Source organism: Salvia hispanica, chromosome 1, assembly GCF_029641045.1.
Source record: "Salvia hispanica isolate PSC_SH4W2 chromosome 1, Shi_PSC_v1, whole genome shotgun sequence".
Taxonomy (NCBI): Eukaryota; Viridiplantae; Streptophyta; class Magnoliopsida; order Lamiales; family Lamiaceae; genus Salvia; species Salvia hispanica.
In genome coordinates, this window is record NC_142692.1 from 55,651,031 (window position 1) to 55,670,286 (window position 19,256).

A 19,256-nucleotide genomic window follows, 5' to 3' on the forward strand; every position below is an offset into this window, starting at 1 on the left:
TAAAATCAGTCCGCCCTTATATCAAAATATAGTTCGGGGACCAGTCAGAAGCTTTGTGGTTAATTATTGAAGATCATCACGTGGAGAAGTAGCAAGCCATCTTCGATTTTTTGGAGAATCAAGAAGGTATAATTCTGTTTCCGTAGAAAAACATGTTTTAGGTTTCTATTAATCAAAAGCATGTTTTGATTCAAGTGTGGAACATGATACATGTGATAATTACACAAATAGCTTTCGTCTAAATAATATGCTAAATAGATCTAATTCTCTGATTTATTCTTACTTCCGCTACCAACCCATAAGAAACCTCTCTCTTTAATCATATAATCATCATCTTCATGTTATTTCTCCATCTCATTTGGCAATTGACATCATGATTAATGATTATTAGGATTTTTTAGTTATATTTAAATCTCGTTAGTTTATACCAATATCTTTAATTGTTGATTTAATTTAATTCATTTATGTAGATTTAATTTGCTGATTATACGAGAGAAAGATTGATAAGAGTTTGATTACTCCATTAGTCCTGGCTAAGATGATACATTTCTTGGTCGGCATGGATTTTAGAAGTTATTGGTTAATGTATTTAATTAGAGAAAGAAAATGTGGGTGTAAGTATTACTCCCTTCGTCCCTCAAAATTTGTCACTTATTTTTATATCCGTCCATCCCTAAAAATTTGTCACCTTTCACTATTATCATTTAGTGGACTTCATATTCCACTAACTCATTCTCACTCACATTTTATTATAAAACTAATACGTAAAAGTAGGATCCACATGCTACTATTTTTTTCAACCCACTTTTTGTTTACATTTCTTAAAACTCATGTCGGGTCAAGTGGTGACAAATTATAAGGGACAAAGGGAGTAAAATAGTGAGAGAAAGAAAGATAATATTTTAATGAGAGTGAGAAAAAATGGTTGTGTGTATTAATTAGAGAGAGAAAGTTTCCGAAAAATGAAATGTGTCATCATATTTAGGACAAACTAAAAAAGAAGACGTGTCATCTTAAGTGAGACGGAAGAAGTAGTTTTTTTATTTCTTTATTATTTATATGTTTCTAATTATTTTGATACTATGGTTGACCTTCCACTGATAATGTATACTTTGTGGAAAAACTCGTGAATTAAACTACAAATTTATTATGTTAGTCAAGGATAATCCTCTGGCCAAAAAGATTTCCAAAATCTTAATTAGTTGCGTGCACGATCAGCAATAAGATAACATCATTTTCATACAATAAAACTTTCATTTTTTTGCAACAAGTTGGTATACCAAAATCTAGAAACATTATATTAAACAATTATTAGTATGAGACTAACCAATTTGCAGTTCAGTTTTATATATCAAGCAAGTGATTGATCGAAGTGTATAAGAAAATTAATTGAGTTTGTTTGTAGTGATGACGATTGACTATGAAAATGTAATACCAAAGTTGAAGATTGCCCTCCTTGTAGTTGGAACAAGAGGAGATGTTCAGCCCTTTTTGGCTTTGGCCTTGAGACTTCAAGTAAGTATTTTCTATGAGTAGAGAAATATATAAAAGTGAGGAATGAATTAATTAATATACAGGAATATGGGCATTGCGTGAGGTTGGCAACTCATTCACAATTCGATGGATTTGTGAGTTCAGCTGGTGTGAATTTCTACCCGCTTGGAGGCGACCCTCGCATTATGGCCGAATGTAAGACTTTCTCCTATTCTATAGTAGTACTATAAAGTTATGGCACAAATATTTGTAATTTATGGCATGCACGACATTAGAAAGCTTTTAACTCCTTTTTTGAAAATATACTTTTGTTATACAAAGCTGTCGATATTTTTTGTTCCATGGTCTTTATTTATTCCCATCTCCATTTCATTTCCTAGCTGTTTAGTCCATCTATCAAAATCAGTAAGTATCATTTTTTAGAGACGAAAGAAGTATAAGTTACTGCACTATTTTTTTTTGTTCCATGGTCTTACTAGGGTTATTGTCGATTCGACATGGTCAAGAGTTTTTACTTTTCACTATGAAATATAATTTATAAAAGTATGATAATTTAAAAATGGAATTCAGATTTAAATTCAAATATTTTGTAGATTCAAATAATTAATAAATTAGAAATAAAAGAGTTCACATTTCGAATTCCATGTTTAATCGAACCTAATTATTCTGAAAGTGGCTTTAGAAATTGAATTGAATTGAATTGTATACCATTACTATAATTGAATTGAATTGAATTGTATACCATTACTATTGTAGGCTTCGTGAGAGCTAGAAGTATTCTGACGCCTCGACCACGAGATATGGCTTTGCAACGCAAACAACTAAGAAATGTGATTGAGTCTCTTCTTCCAGCATGTACTCAACCTGACCCAGTGTCTACCGAACCCTTTAGAGCCGAAGCAATTATTGCAAATCCTCCCGCTTTCGGTTAGTTATTTCACACTTCATTTTAACTCTATAGTTTTGATGCTCCTTAAACTTTGTTGTTTGCATATTTTAATGGGAAGTCCAGAGTCAGTCCTTAATTAAACTTTACCCTTTGCACCCTTTAAATATTTTTGCACTTTTTTCAGAATTTTTATACCAAAATCCCCGTGAAAGACATTTTGGTATATTTTCACATTCTATATAAATCACAAATTAGATACCTAGAGATAGTAAATACTCCATGATGATTGTGCATATACTATTATTTGTTTCGCCTAAATAGTAGTATGAGATCAAGTTTATGCGCTTACTATTGTGCCTTTCACATTAATATAATATATAATTCAATTTATTTTAATATGATTACTTATATTAAATTTTTTTTTTTTTTTGCATTTAATCCTTTTGTGAGTAAGTATTAACAAAAATATTTTAGTTGGAATCTACTTAAATTTTAACTTTATTCATTAAATCTATTAAACCAATTTATAAAGTGTTATGAATTGTTATAGCGCATCAGTTTTCGAAAATATTTTAATGTTTTTTTCCGAATAGTTGTCCACATGATCGCACAAAGTTTACACAAATATATATGAGTTGGTTCTAGTAAAAATTCAAGTTCTACTTATTAATTTAAAAAGAATGAAAAATAAAATGAATAATATGAGTAACATAAACGATGGAATACATAGTTGCGTGAGAGATTTTATTCAACCAGAAAGGGAAGATATGTTGCATTTCGGATTTTCTCAAAGATTATAATTTTTATCTTTTGACGTAATAAGAATAAATGTAGATAAACAAGAGAAATAGTTATTGGAAACCCTAAGAGCAACCACTATAGGGTAAGAGCAACCACTATAGGGGCGGCGCGCCGGCCGCGGCGATCTATAGGGGGGAAGGCGTCCGCCCCGCGGGTGGACGAAAATCTTGGGGCAGAAGGGGCATCGCTGGCTTTGCGGCGAGGACGGGCCGCATGAGAGAGAATCGCGGCGGCCGCCGCGCCTATCTATTGCGCGGTAGCACCGCCGCGGCGGTCGCCGGATTTTATTTTATTTATTTATTATTTTTTTTTAAATTCGAATTTGTAATTAATTTTTTTGGCTTATTTAAATACCCTACCAATTTGTTTTCCACTCCACACCCATTTTCACTCCACCCCCAATTTCACAACCCTAGATTTTACCAAATGCACGGGAGAGACGAAGATTCACCCGGCACGGAAGAATCGGGATACGGATACTATCCTTCTTCCCAGCCAGCTCAGCTGTGGGGATCGAGTCCCAACCCCCGGGGATCGAGTCCCAGTCCCCCTCCATTCCAGTCGTGGTCACCGACATCCCCGCCGTGGCAACAAAGCCAATATCGGGGCCAATCTTCTCATCAGAGGAATTTGGGTCGTTCGGCATATGGAGATTATCGACCCACTATAGACTCGCCCAACCATCCGCGGCCGGATACCCCTTTTTTTTTCTTTTTTTTTTCACTCTTTCCAGCGCACCCAGACTCCTTTGTCGGATTTCGATAGGTTCACACTGGAGCAGATAATGGGGCTGATGAGTCCGGGCCTACCGGAGACCCCGCCGACGAGATCTTCCGGCGACAGCGGTGGTGGGAGAGGCGGCGGGGACGGCGATGGTGGGAGAGGCGGCGGCAACGGTGGTGGTGGGAGGGGCGGCAACGGTGGTGGTGGGAGGGGCGGCGGCAACGGCGGTGGGGGGAGGGCCAGCGGCAACGGCGGTGGGGGGCGGGCCGGCGGCGACGGCGACGGGGATGGCAGCGGCAGCGGCGGTAGCGAGTCGGCGGTAACAAGTCGGGGCGGGCACTACACCAAAGACGAGTCGATTGCTGTGGCGAGGGCATGGGATGCCGTCACATCAGACCCCTGTGTTGGCACCGATCAGACCGAGATGGGCTTTTGGAAGCGCGTCTTGTTGACCTACAATGAGTTCAAGCCGAGAGGCGCCAAACCGCGTGACGCGGAATAGCTCCGGAAAAAGTTTGGGAGGATTCTGACACCCACCAAGAAGTTCGCGGGCATCTACGGCAACAACCTTCTCAACGCTGAGAGTGGCCGCAACGAAGCCGACGTGAAGGCTCTGTCTGTGTCCCAATACAACGCGCTATATAAGCCTAGGTTCAACCACTGGGAGGAGTTTCTCGTTCTCGAGAACTGCCCAAAATTCAAGGCCATCTGTGCAGAGGAGACTGAGGGTCACGCGGCGAAGCGCAATAGACGCAACAGAGCCGGGAACTACAGCAGCAGCAGCGGCGGACAATCAATCGACCTCAACGACGCCCAAGCGAAGGAGCCCTCTGATACACACACCAGGCACTCACGCCCTCCGGGGCAGAAGGCCAGTATCCGTAGCGCCCGAATGTCTGCAGGTTCCTCCCGCTACTCGGCGGCCGCGTCTGGATCGCGAGGCGCGCAGGCGCCTTCTGGAGCTCAGTCCGTGGACCATGGGGCCCATGTGGTCTTGAACAGGAACCTGAATGTGCAGTTGATGAAACAACTGCAAGATAACTGCCGTTTCTACGAGTTGGCCACCGACCCGATCACCAAGGCGATATACTATGACCTGATGTGTAGGATCAGAGAGGATCTGGGGCTGACGCCGGGGGCGGCGGGGGCAGGGGCGCCGGCGCCGGGGGGAGTGGGCGACGAAGATGAGGCAGAGGATTCCGACTCCGCCACCGAGTAGATGGTGGCGGTGTTTTTATTTGTTTTTGTATGTTTTTTAAAAAAAATGTTCGTTGTGTAATTTTCCGGTATCCATGAATACAACGAATATTTGGTCTCATTGAACTTTTTAATTTTATTATTATCTCGTTCTCTAATTATTTATAGTCCGATAATTTTAATTGTAATTGAATTAAAATATACAATAAATAAAATAAAGTGAAATTTGTCCACCAAAAAGTGTCCACTATTGCTGCGGACACTTTTTTTTGTGGCTGTGGACAAATAAAATGGGGCTATGGACAAAAAAAAAGTTGTCCACCAAAAAGCATCCACCTACAGTGGATGCTCTAAGTATACCTTTTTACAATTATACTTTAAAATTGCTTTAATTTTTATATCACGAATAATTTTTTTTTTCGTGTCTTATTAGTATCTTTTTTAATCTTTATCTTGAATTTTTTTTATGAACTATTATTCGTGAAATATTTTAAAATTAGGTGAATAGTCATTTATACTACAAATATAATTATTATATGGTGAGACACATGCGTTATTTCACAGTTTAAAACTTGATTCGAATTGACACATATTTACGGACATATGAAATTATGCAAGAAAATCGTTATTTGAATTTTCGTGAAATGTTGATTTATGCACCTCACAATATTAAAGCATGGGTGGATTTTAAATTTTTAAGTCATGACCTCTAAATTTCGAGGATTTCGAGGAAAAAATCAGTGGTCAAGGTATACCAAATGACAATGTGATATGATATGCCCCATTAATAATCTTTGACATATGAATTTATGAAGGTCCCACTAAATACATTCATTTCTTTAAAAATTGATATTATTATGAATTTTGGAAACTATCCAAAAATTTAGGATCTTATAGATACTTCTAATTTAGGAGTTGTTATATAACTTATACTTATTATATACTCCCTTCGTTCCATAGTAGTAGAGTTATTTTGTCATTTTAGTACATTCCATGATTGTGGAGTCATTTTCTTTTTAGCAAAAGTAACACATTTCTTCTCACTTACTTTTTCCTCTCTCTTACTTTCTTCTCTATACTTTATCCTCTCTTATACCTTATTATATTTTAATTTAATACATTAAACACATTTTTTTAATCTCTATGCCAGAAAAAAATGTTTCCACTACTATGGTACGGAAACACTACTACTCTTATTTTAAAATTTACTCATTATATTAGACAGATTAGGACTTAATATAAAAAAATAGTTTTCAGATCATTTACTTATTATTATTAGCTAGCTTTATATTTTATATAATTATTCATACATGTAAAATGGTAAGATAATACTATAATAATGAAACTATCACTGTTATTTGACAAGAAAAAAAAAATAAGAAATTTAAGTTATCATTACAAACAAAACATATTAATCATAATTAATCATAAATAAAATTCAGTAGCCTTACGTTAACTATGTGAAACTATGAATGATTATATAGGTTCATTCTTGTGGAGTATTATTTTACCATTTCATATGTATGAACAATTATACTATTAAATATAAACATAGCTAATAATAGTACGTAAATGACATGAATTAAGCTTGTTATATTAAATCTTCGTCTGTCTAAAGAGAAATATTATATATATGGGTGCGATCATATCATAACTCATATTTATGTGATAACCTAATAACCCTATCATTTTATGGGTCAAAAGTATCATTTTTACTAAAAATGATATTTATACACGATAAAATGATATTTTTTCAGCATGCATAAAATGATACTTTTATTCCATAAAATGATATTCTGTTCCATAAAATGATATTTTTCGTCCATAAAATGAGGGTTATTAGGTTATCACCATAAATATAGGTTATGATATGATCACATATTTTTTTATCGTGTATAAATATCATTTTTAGTAAAAATGATACTTTTGACCCATAAAATGATAGGGTTATTAGGTTATCACATAAATATGAGTTATGATATGATCGCACCCATATATATATATATATATATATATATATATATATTATTTTGTTAAGTTCATGTTCCTGTTCATTACTCAAAGGATTATACAGTTTATAACTCATAGTGCAAGAAATTTGGTCATAAAAAACGCAAGTATAATTAGATATAGTAGTATAACTTATCAGTGGCGGAGCCAGAAATTTTGTGGTGGGGGGTCCAAGAAGAAAATTTTTTTTAGCACTCACTGTTAATAAATATAGGTATCTCTCGATTATTTTGTCATCGAAATTAGTCGTAGGAAGACCCTTTTATGTTTTGCCTTTTTTTCATCATTTAGAATTAGAAGATCTAAAAAATAAAGGAACGTTTTCAGATATTTAGTGCACAAGAAATAAATGCATATCAAGAAAATTTAATAAATCGAAAATAATTGATATAAGAATTTTGTGATGACCTTTAAAAAAATTTTACCTACTAATAAAATTAAGTTTTTCCATAAGTAAAACAATTGTTTAAGCGTACATATTAAAAAATTTGATAAAACTATTAATTATATTACAATACTAATAAAAAAAATAGTTTAAAAATGTATATTACAATATTTACAAGTTATTGAACAAATAATATCATTTCAAACTATACCCTTTAAAAGTCATGAATTAAACACATCTCTAAAAAAATGAATTGATAGAAATAGTTATTGAATTAATATATCACATCTCTAAAATATAATTTGACAAAAAAAATTAGAATATAGCATTAGATAAAAATATAAAAATTAATCTTACATAGTGATTAGGTAAATATTGCAATTTATTTGACGAGAAGCCATTGGCCAAATATTTTAAAAAGTTAGGCGTGTCTGAGATTCCAATTCAGTACCTCTCCCACAATTATGATCTAAAGCCGGTGGACTTGCCAGCTGCAATACCAAGTCATACGGTTAATGCTTCTGAATACATGTAATAGACTTAAAAGTAGAATGGCTGGGGGCCCGGGCCCATGCCCCAGCGTAGCTCCGCCCTTGTAACTCATAGTGCAAGAAATTTGATAATAAAAACGCAAGTATAATAAGGTTATAGTAGTAGTATTGAATATAGGAACTTATAATAATATCTATTTTTATAAAGAAATATTCAGTGGAGTCTCTATAAATCCATATGTTAAAGAATGATTAGTGAGGCATATCACGTCACACTTCAATTTGGTATGCGGCCTTGATCATTGAATTTTTTCTCAGAAATTTTGATCTTTTAAAAGTATTATTTTAAGCAGGAAGCAAAGATATAGCTGAAGCTCTCGGTGTTCCCCTCCACATCATGTTCACAGTACCTTGGACGTACGTTTTAATTTATTCAGTTCCATCATTTTGATTACATAAATAAAATTGTTAATTTATAGATAGATATGGTCATTGCTGCAATCAATTAAATTAATATATTTACATGGAGAATAACAGATTTTAAAGGATTTTTAGAATACTTATAGAATTTTATTTTACAGACCAACACGAGCCTTCCCTCACCCATTCACTCAACGGGCTGGACGGGTATGTAAAATGTTTGTCCTTTTAAATTTTTAGGTTCTCTTTTTTGATTTTGAGATATACTAATATACTTCAAATGTTGCGATATTTTCTTGATTGATATATATAGCTATCGTATGCTCTAGTTGATTTAATGATATGGTGGGGAATACGAGGATTTATTAATGGGATGAGGAAAAATAAGCTGAATCTTAGCCCCATTGGATTCTTGAATAGTAGGCATATCTCGATTTCTCAAGTCCCAACATCCTATATGTGGAGTTCCCATGTATTGCCCAAACCCAACGGTAAAGTGTACTCCTTTTTTTTTATTATTATCCCAAAAAGCATATATATCATATGTGAATGTGATATGTGTGTGTGTGTGTGTGTGTGTGATATGTAGAGTGGGGGCCTCTAGTGGACGTGGTGGGATACTGTTTCTTGAATCTTGGAAGCAAATATGAAGCCTCTGAAGATTTTGTAGAATGGATGCAAAAGGGAAAGAAACCAATTTATTTTGGGTTTGGAAGCGTGGTATGTACATTACATTTAATTGCACGGTGGTATGCATTAATTGGTTATAACTAACTTAATTGATTAGCCTTTGAAGAAATCAGAGAAAGTGACATGTATGATTTTGGAAGCTCTGAAAAAGACAGGGCAGAGAGGTATCATAGATCCAGGGTGGGGAGATTTGGGCACTAGTAAGTTTGTTTATATTCACAAATAAATTTAAAAATAGATAATATATAAATTTCATTTATGGTGCAGATGTGGATATTCCACAAGATGTATTCGTGCTTTCAGATTGCCCTCATGATTGGTTGTTTCCTCAATGTGATGGGGTGGTGAGTTTATAAGATTAATGAATTAAGTAAGTAAATGAGCTAATTAGTGAAGCATTTGGCAAGGTTCATCATGGCGGGCCGGGAACGGCAGCAGCTGGTCTCAAAGCAGGGGTACTATTAGTAATAATATTAATTATTAATTGTATGGTTGATTGATGTGAGTATGTAAATGCAGTGTCCCACAACGGTCGTACCATTCTGTGGCGATCAATTTTTGTGGGGAAAGATAATGCACGAAAAGGGAGTAGGAGGCCTTCCCATTCCCATACAACACCTATCCGTCCAAGCTCTCACGGAAGCCATTAATTTCATGCTCCAACCACAAGTCTATCTCTTACCTCAATCCATACTACCTATATTAATAGTCATTTAAATCTTCAAGTTTAGTGATTATCTTTGAAATCGAAATACTAAATCATCAAGTTTCAATTTTTGTCATGTATCCCATTCATATGCAAATTGACATCTTTTGCTGATGTTCAAAACGACATTTTTCAATAGAATAAGAATAAAACATAAGAGCATGAGGGAAAATAAAAGAAAATTGGTTTCTTTGAAAAAAACTGTAATATCTTAATTTAATATTCTAATTTTAAAATTTACTAAGACTAGAATTAGACCAAATTCATGATTTAAACCTTAAACATAAATATAAATATTTAGCTTTGTGTGTTGTAGGTGAAATCTCGAGCTCTGGAGTTAGCGGAGAAAATTGCGCTTGAAGACGGTGTCGGAGCTGCATTCCGTGCTTTCCACCGCCATCTCCCAAACATGGAAAACAAGCACGGGCGATCCGATGCATGACAAACTCATGTCTTCCTACGGATCCATTATACTCCCTCCATCCCGCTTTAGCAGTCCTATTGACTTTTCTACCCTCTTTTTGTAAAAATGATAAAAATTAGTTAAAGTGGAGAAATGGTAAAGTAAGAGAAACAATAATGTAGATAATACTCTTCTCTATATTATTCTCTCTCTTAATTTACCTTTTCTCCTCTTTAATTATTTTTTATCATTTTTACAAAAAGATGGCAGAAAAGTCAATGGGACTGCTAAAGCGAGACGGATGGAGTATAAAATTGGACAATGCAGAGAAACTCTTATCATTATCTTATTTCGACTTGTGTTCTCAATTCCTACTTTATTTCAACTTCAATATAAATAAATGTTTTCAACTTAACCTTTCGCTTTTATTTTGGATTGTCCCATTAAAAATGAAACGTTTCCTAAAATAAAAACTTTTTTCCTTTGCTTTATTCTTTTTCATTTAACTCACAAAATAACATTACATAAAATCATGTGCCGAAAAGCAGGTGTCTCATATTTAGCGGGACCGAGGGAATATTTTATTAAATATTTGGTTCTACGTTCTGCATTTAAGTGTGTTTTTAACACGACCTTGCGTGAGTTAGTAATCCATCATAAGTTTCGATATTACTTACAACCATATTTACATCCTTATTTAATATCCGATAATTTTTGCATATCATTATTTAGTTAACTTAATTAATTTGTTTCGATTGTTATTCAATTTCGTGTAAATTATATACTACCTCCGTCCCGGCTAGGATGACACATTTCTTGGCCGGCACGAGATTTTATGAGTTATTGGTTAATGTGTTTAATTGGAAAGAGAAAATGTGAGTGTAAGTATTAAATAGAGAGACAAAGAAAAATAAATATTTTAGTAGGAGTGAGAAAAAATGGTTTGATGGATTAATTGGAGAGCAAGTTTCCAAAAAAAATAAATGTGTCATCTTATTTGGGACAAACTAAAAAGAAAAATGTATCATCTTAAGTGGGACGGAGGGCGTAGTTACTAAGTTGGATTTGTTACTAAACTTTCAATTTTATATTATTAATAATTTAATTTAATTTAATTTATTTAATTATTATATTCTACGTGGTAATCAAATTGTTATATAACCAAGAATAAAGACTATATTCATAAACTGTCGAGTCAGGGTGTCTCCGGTGGCGCCCCTCCACTAGCCCTTCCCACAAAAACTGCATGCCACGTCAGCACTAGCTCTTCCCATTCCACTGCCACATCACTAGCCCTTCCCACTGCACTAGCCCTTCCCACTAGCCCTTCCCACAATTAAATTAATTCACAATTAAAATTAAAATTCACGGAATTAAAATTCGACACAAATACGAACGGAAAATACGAAATTTACATTAAAAAAAAAATTACATAATTAAAAAAAATTACATAATTAAAAAAAAACATAGTTTAAAAATAAAATTACATAATACCCTCGGCTCTCACTCCTCCTCCTCGTCCTCGTCCCCGTCGCCCGTGCCGCTGCTGCCTCCGACGTCCCCGCCCCCGATCTCGACGCCATAATCATCAATGGGTGGCATCCTTAAATCGCGCCGACATTGGTCGACCACCTCCTTGCACAACCTTTTCAAGACTGGATCCTGCGTGTTATACCACTTCAAAGTGCTCTGCATCAGGGTCTTCGTTTGCTGCACGCGGGCGAGGACGCTGTCCTCTTCTCCTCCTAGGACCTCCGATTCGACCTCGTAGGACCCGCTGCCGCTGCCGCTTCCCCTCGCCATCCGCTGCGCAGCCTGTTGCCCCATCGGGCGACGACGACGGCGAGAGTCTGTTCATGGTAGCGGGGCCACTTCCTCGGCTTCGGGGAGCTCGTGCGAATCAGCAATGCTGATGTACTCACCGGAAGAGTTGATCTTCGTCCGCTTCCAGCCCGGTTCGACACCAATCGCAAACTTTTGCGAATCCTTGACCACGAGAAAGGCCTCCCACTGGTCAAACTCTTTGCTGGGGTACTGGGCCAAGGTTTGTCTCCTCACATCATCCTCAGACATGCCGCTGCTTACCATGCGCATGTTGTTTTGGTAGATGGCGGCAAAACGACTGAGCTTAGGCCTCAACAGAAGCCACTATTTCCGGCATTGCTCGGGTATGCGAGGCTTCGCCCCAGCCGGTTTGATGCCGCGGTAGGCGGCACTGATGCGATGCCACATTCGGTCAACATACTGGTTCGCTCCGGTGTAGGGATCCTCTACAACACCGATCCATGCCTTCGCAAGCGCGGCATTTTCCCACACGGTCCAGATCGTCCTCCTCTCAGTTTCATCCTCACCCTCCTCCTCCTCTGTCCCCATGTGCGAGGAAGAGCTCGGGACTTTGCCCTTGCCCCTACCCCCGCTCCTGGCCTTGGTCTTGCCTTTGCTCCTGCCCCTTGCAGCAGGCCCCGCCTCATGGGGAGTCTCACGGATCGGCGATAGCCCTAGATCCTCAAAAGAGAAAGTCTCGATGCCGGCGTACTGAGTCTCTGGAACAGAAGTAGGGGAATCATCGGCCAACAAATCTATATATGGCCGATAGACAGATTCCCTAAGCGTCCTCGGGCTCCTATGTTGCATCGACCCACCCACCGACATATTTGGCGGCGTACCGCCCATCCCCACTGCCCCGGGCATCATCCCTCCCACCTCCGCCATATTTGGCGGCATACCGCCCATCCCCACTGCCCCTGGCATAGTACCACCCATCCCCGACATATTTGCCGGCTTACCCGCTGCCCCTGGCATCATCTGACTCATCCAAGTGTACATATTGTAGAACATTTGGGGAGTCATCGCCGGCGTACCGCCCATCCCCGCCATCTGGGGATTCATCCCCGCAAAATTTCCCTCCGATCTGATTGGAATCACGGGTGTGTTCCCTCCGCTCGTGGTGGGGGAGTTTCTATTGTACTCCATTGTAGTAGAAATGAAATTTGTAGTTTTAAGAGAGAGAAACTTGTCAACACAAGTGGTGTGAATGAAATGAAGTTGGGGGAGCCCTATTTATAGAGTTTATTTAAAATAAATAAATAAATAAATAAAACTAAAAATGTCGGACGTCCGACCGGGATGTCCGACCTTCGCCACAGTGGCGGACGTCCGGTCGGACGTCGACGCCAGGGGCGAGCCCATGGCAGGGGCACTCAGGACGGGCGTGGGCGGACGTCCGGTCACCCGTCGGCGACGGGAGAATGGGAAGGGCGACGGTGGAGACACCTTCAAACTAAACAAAAAATAATTGTTCAAAACGATAAAATTAAAATAAATTTCTGTGTGTTCCAAATATGTGACTCACGTATAGATGTGAAGTTGATGTGCTTAAGCTGGCGGCTACTAGCCTACTATCAAAAAGTCAGCCGATAATGGCTCACGACATTGACAATGATATAAATTGTAAATAAAATGATGAGTAGGGATAATATATTATTAAATTTTTTATTAAAATAGAAATTGCAATGTAATACTCCCTCCGTCCCACATTAGTAGTCTCGTTGACTTTTCTGAACTCGTTTATAAAAAAGATAATAAATACTTCTCTTTCATAATTTACCATTTCTCCACTCTAACTATTTATTATTTTTTTATAATCGAGTGCATAAAAGTTAACGGGACTACTAATATGGGACGGAGGGAGTAGCTCACATCAAAATCATTGTATTGATTATTAGTCATAGTATTAACATACTAGAATATAATACTACTAAAAACGCCGAGAATCGCCGGAAATCCCAAGAAATCGCCCTTTTCTCTCTTTCTCTCGCGCATAATGAGCTAATGCCTTTGTTTCGCATCTGTTATGTTCAAACAAGAGACGCATGACCCTCATGCGTTTTACCCTAAGATGCATGAGGGTCATCCGTCTTCCAATTAAATTTAAAAAAAACGCATTACGGGCATGCGTCTTAGCCTAAAACGCAGCACGAACATACGTTTCATTAAAAGGCGACGCATGACGCTCATGCGTCTCTTCTAAAGCAGGAATTTTAAAAAAAAAAACAGAAGATTTATGGAATGTAAATAATGCCCTATAACTAAAAAGAATTAACCCCATGAACCTAAGATGATATAGTTGGCATATTTATTAAGGGTGCGTTTGGTTCAGCCAAGAGTGTTTGATGTTGATAAGTAATACAACATAATGCACCGTTTGGTAGACTTTCGTTTCTTTCTTAATCCTTCATTTGGTAGCCTTCGACATTGTTCAACAAAACTGGGGAAATATTATGAAGTCTAACATGTCCCTATTTTTTCGGAAGAAATGACTCCTACACCCTTCGTCGTCCTTGCTAATCTTGCAGGTTGGTGTGGATTATTTTCCATTTTGTCGCTGACTACTCTTCGTTCCCACCATATAAGCACCCCCTCTCTTCATACTTTCTATCACAAATCCACTCTCAAATCCATTCGCCAATTGCATTTGCTTCGATGGCGTCCAAGGGACAGCGCAAGCTCACAAACAAGGGAAGCCCATCTGGTATATTGTATCTCTTGCACCACTCCGCATATGTAGTTCGTGTTGTGTACACTACCTATATGCTGAACTTATTTTTCAGGTGTTGCAGGTACTGGACATGTGGAGAAGCTGAACGGTGACCAAACGCACCGGTCGTGGTCAAAACGTGAGGAAGAAGCGTTGTTGGTCGCGCTCCATGACCTAGTTGCCTGTGACTGGAAATCTGATAATGGTTTCCGCAATGGATATGCCACTCGGGTGTATCAGGTCATGAAGCGCGAGCTACCCTACACAGAGCTCAAGGTTAGTCCACACATTAACTCCAAGATCACCATGTGGAAGCGTGAGTACGACCCTCTGTCCCTCATACTTGATCGTAGCAGAGTCGGGTTCAACTCCAATAACGACTACAAGATTGAGTGCAATGACGAGCAATGGGCTCAAATTGTGAAGGTGCTTTTTAAGTTTTGATGTAAACTTACATATGTTGCATACTTATGGTGACCCAAAGTCCCCTTCCTTTTTGTCATCATAGGCCGACAGCAGTGCCAAAACAATGTGCAACAAGTCGTGGCCATACTGGAAGGATTGGAAGTCCGTATTCAGGAAGGATCGAGGCAACGAGGTGCGGTCGAGGATTTGTAAGCAGCTGAACAAGAAGGACACATCTGTGTCTGACGAGTCTCAGCCAAACATGGCTCCATACATCGTTGAGGATTTCTTCACTGATGTTCTGACACGAAAAGTTTCAGGAGCCCAAGCTCTGCGAGAAGCGCAACCGCAAGAGGAAGCCGGAGGATGTGATGGAGTCTATGTTGGAGGTGATGACCAAGATACATGAGGATACTAGTGACCGCCTTCAGACTTCATCGTCTCGCATGGCTACGACTTTGATTTGAGTGCGAAGCGAGTCGAGATCAGCAAGATGCTTGATAATATCCCTCTCCTACCGTGGAAGCACAGATTCATGGCACTAGACATTCTTGTGAAGGAGTCGGAACGTTTGGATCTATTCACCGGTTTCTCGATCACTGACAAGTAAGACCGCATCCTCCATATCTTGGAGGAAAAGCAGGGGATGTGAAGGTTGATGGGCATAGTTTACGTAGCCATGTTGGTGTTACATCCCTTTTTTGCATGCTTAATGGGGTGCTATTAGATGTAGGTTTAAGTTAATCTCAATCAACCAATTTTTCATCTTGGTTGATTTAGTAGTTGGATGTATTGAATGCCATTATATGCAAATGCACGCACAAAACAATGTTTTGGCTGTGTAATATATTTTCTGATGCTATGTTTATTCCATTGGTGGCATTGATGCCTTTGATGTGATTACTACAACTGATTTGCTCCTCCCCCCCTCCCTTATTTCACACCTGAGACCGAACATCAGAAGAAGTGTGGTTCAGTATTTATAATCAAATCCCGTTAGACGCGGAGATGAAATTACCCTCAGCACCATGCATTTTCCAACTACACAACTGAACGACAAAATAAATTTTGTTTTACACCTATCACACTCAGTGGTTTTCCAACTTGTGCCGATTTGTACTGATGCAAAACTTGAGTAGCAACCGACCACCATCGTTGTGTAGGTCCCTCAACCCCTCTTCGTTGTAAACCGACCTCATGTCTGCAGATTATAATTCATTGTGGGAGACATTAGATATTGCCCATCCAATCTTCCAGATTTGCCAAAAGATTCAGTCTTAAATCCTCTGTCCATATTTACACACTCTCTTACATACAGCCCAATGGCATGCAGGCTATCAAATGGTGAGAAGAAGGGAAAATGACAAGTTTTATGGGCTTTTATGTGGTAATATGAGTTTATACGAGCTAACAAACAAGCCCTAACTATACGTAAGGTTGAAGGAACATTAATAGTAAACTCTACATTCCTGCCTCTGAACATGAAGCTTCTGAGGTTTCAGGTACCCAAACATTTATTAATAAGATTTGCCTCATGTATGAAATAAAGTTACTTATAAAAACCATATTATTATTTTCAACAATAAATAAAACATCGGTGACGACAAATTTTCTAATTAAATAATCATAAGTGGGCATATAATGTATTGCTCAACGAGTTGTACGTAATCATGCTTGCATTGATTACTGCCAAACATTTTACCTAATCTTTTAATACAACATTTTTCATTCATAAATTGAAAATATATATAGTTGCATTATATCTAGTTTTAAGTCACATGGGTCATGGCCCATCTTAGTTGTCTCATACACAATTGCTTGCACGAAAGATATTAACTGTACAATCAACTCTCCATACGATTCATTCATGCGAATAAGAATGTATAATAACTTTAGTTTTGATTGTTTAGAGATTAATTTTTAAGTTAGTTGGTTATACATCAATGAGTGATTTCAATCAATCAATTCCAAAGTTAAGTATTGTCATTCTTGTAGTCGGAACGAGAGGCGATGTTCAACCTTTTCTCGCAGTGGCAAGGAAACTTCAGCAAGTCCCATTATAAAGTCTTCTCAAGTTAACTTAGTAATTTCTTCTTTTTTTTTTTTGGGAAAATAGTTTATTAGTATGTGTCATAATGTACTCTCTTTTTTAGTCTCTTCTACTTTATTCTCTTTCGTCCGTTACTCTCCACTTATCCTCTAATTAAACACTCATTTCTTAATCTTCGTGTTGAATCACTGTGTAATATGAAATAAAAATATGAAACGACCATCGTGTGAGATTGGCAACTCACTCTGAGTTCAGTAGATTGGTGAAGTCAGTTGGAGTAGATTTTTATCCAATTGGTGAAGACCCTCGCATTATAGTTGAAGGTTTCACCTACCATTTTAATTATGTCCATAGCCATTTCATATCCCGTCATATATTTTACAAATTAAATTTAACTATAGGTTTCGTCAAGACTCAAAACGTACTACTAACTAGTTGGCATGATACAGCAATACAATTGAAACAAATACTCCCTTTGTCCGACAACAATTGTCACTCTTATTCTTATTGTGGGCACGAGTTTTAAGGAATACTCCATAAAAGTTGGTTGGAAAAGTTAGTGGAATGTGGAATCCACGTTTTTTATATTTGTTTTATAATAAAATGTGAGTGAAGTGAGTTAGTGGAATCTGAGACCTACTTGTCATTTATGGTAAAAATGAAGTGTGACAATTATTGTGGGACGGACCGAAATGGAAAAGAATGATAATTATTGTGGACGGAGGGAGTAATAGATACTATGGAATCTCTTCTTCAAGCCTGCACTCAACCTGACCTGATAACCGAGGACGCATTCAGGGCCCAGGCTATTATTGCAAATCCTCCTGCTTACGGTTAGTAGTTTTCCAAAGCTCAATTTTATGCAAGATCACTAATAGTAGACATTCTTCGAATTTTACTTTCTTTACAATTATTGATAATGTGTAAATAAATTGAGCAAGACGTGTAGATGTGGCTGAAGCTCTCATTGTTCCCCTCCACATCTTCTTTATAGTTCCATGGACGTACGTTTTATTTTCTTCCTTTTCACCATCTATATATAGATTTAATTCCTATTTCAAAATGAATAGTGCGTAACATGAAATTGATTATGTGTTGATTAGTCTCCAACATGAACATTTTCTTTGTTGAAGTTAAGAAAAAAGAATACTTAGAAGAAACCATACTAAATACGCAGGCCTACATGTGCATTTCCTCACCCTTGCATACCTCACATATCTCATAGAGCTGGATATTGGGTATGTTATTCTTTCCTATTAGAGTTTGTACAACAGAAATCACCTTTCGAATGATTGAAAACTGTAAAAAGTCTTATTTTATTGAACCGTAAAATTCTTATTTTATTTTTCAAGGAATAAAACAAATTATTTTTGTCATAATGTTGTTATATTATTACATATTTAAATGTATAAGAAACTTAACAAAGTCTAAGTCTTCGCTTTTGTAGACCGGTTGTGGGCGACGTCCACTTTAAGGTAACACGGTCAACTCTGAACTAAGACAAAATAAGAATTTCACAACCTATATAGGCTTAGATAGACTACATATCGTGAAAGGTTGCAATGTCAGTCCGCATATTTCTAAGCCTTATTGAAATAAGATGACATTGGTGTGGTATAGCACTGAAGGGATCTATCAGCAAGACATGTCTTTATGTTATCTACTGAAAAACGAGGTCTTGATAAATATTTATTTCTTAATCAATATATGTTAGCATTGAGCATACGATATTGATTATGCACTACTTTGACTTATCAAATGGTGCGAGTTTTTCATAACCCAATAATCTGACATATTGGGTAGTGGTGATTAATATCTAGTGGTGTAAGGATTGTTATTATATTGAAACGTGCGCGAGGTGAGTCTCGTTTGATAATGTCCTCAAGAGGAGCGCGAAACAAGATTTTATTATTCGGAACCTAGCTTGTTGGAGTTTGATTACTTTATGAATAATAAATAAGTGTTTCATGCTAACTCCACTCTTGGAATAAATAAGAAATTAATTAATTACGTCTATAGCAGACAATAATTAATTAATGGACATTTCTATCTTAA

The 19,256-nt window shown here is 37.5% G+C and overlaps 1 protein-coding gene across 1 annotated transcript; it reads left to right on the forward strand.

Moving 5' to 3' along the window:
• The first annotated feature begins 1,355 nt into the window (after positions 1-1,355).
• LOC125219528 (sterol 3-beta-glucosyltransferase UGT80B1-like) lies at positions 1,356-10,554 on the forward strand. Its single transcript, XM_048121530.2, has 12 exons — positions 1,356-1,515; positions 1,578-1,689; positions 2,251-2,421; positions 8,344-8,407; positions 8,572-8,617; positions 8,724-8,901; positions 9,000-9,130; positions 9,198-9,300; positions 9,368-9,444; positions 9,508-9,555; positions 9,620-9,769; positions 10,123-10,554. Exons 1-12 carry the CDS (start codon positions 1,408-1,410, stop codon positions 10,246-10,248), a joined length of 1,314 nt encoding a protein of 437 aa, XP_047977487.1. The 5' UTR covers positions 1,356-1,407; the 3' UTR covers positions 10,249-10,554.
• Positions 10,555-19,256: the final 8,702 nt, after the last annotated feature.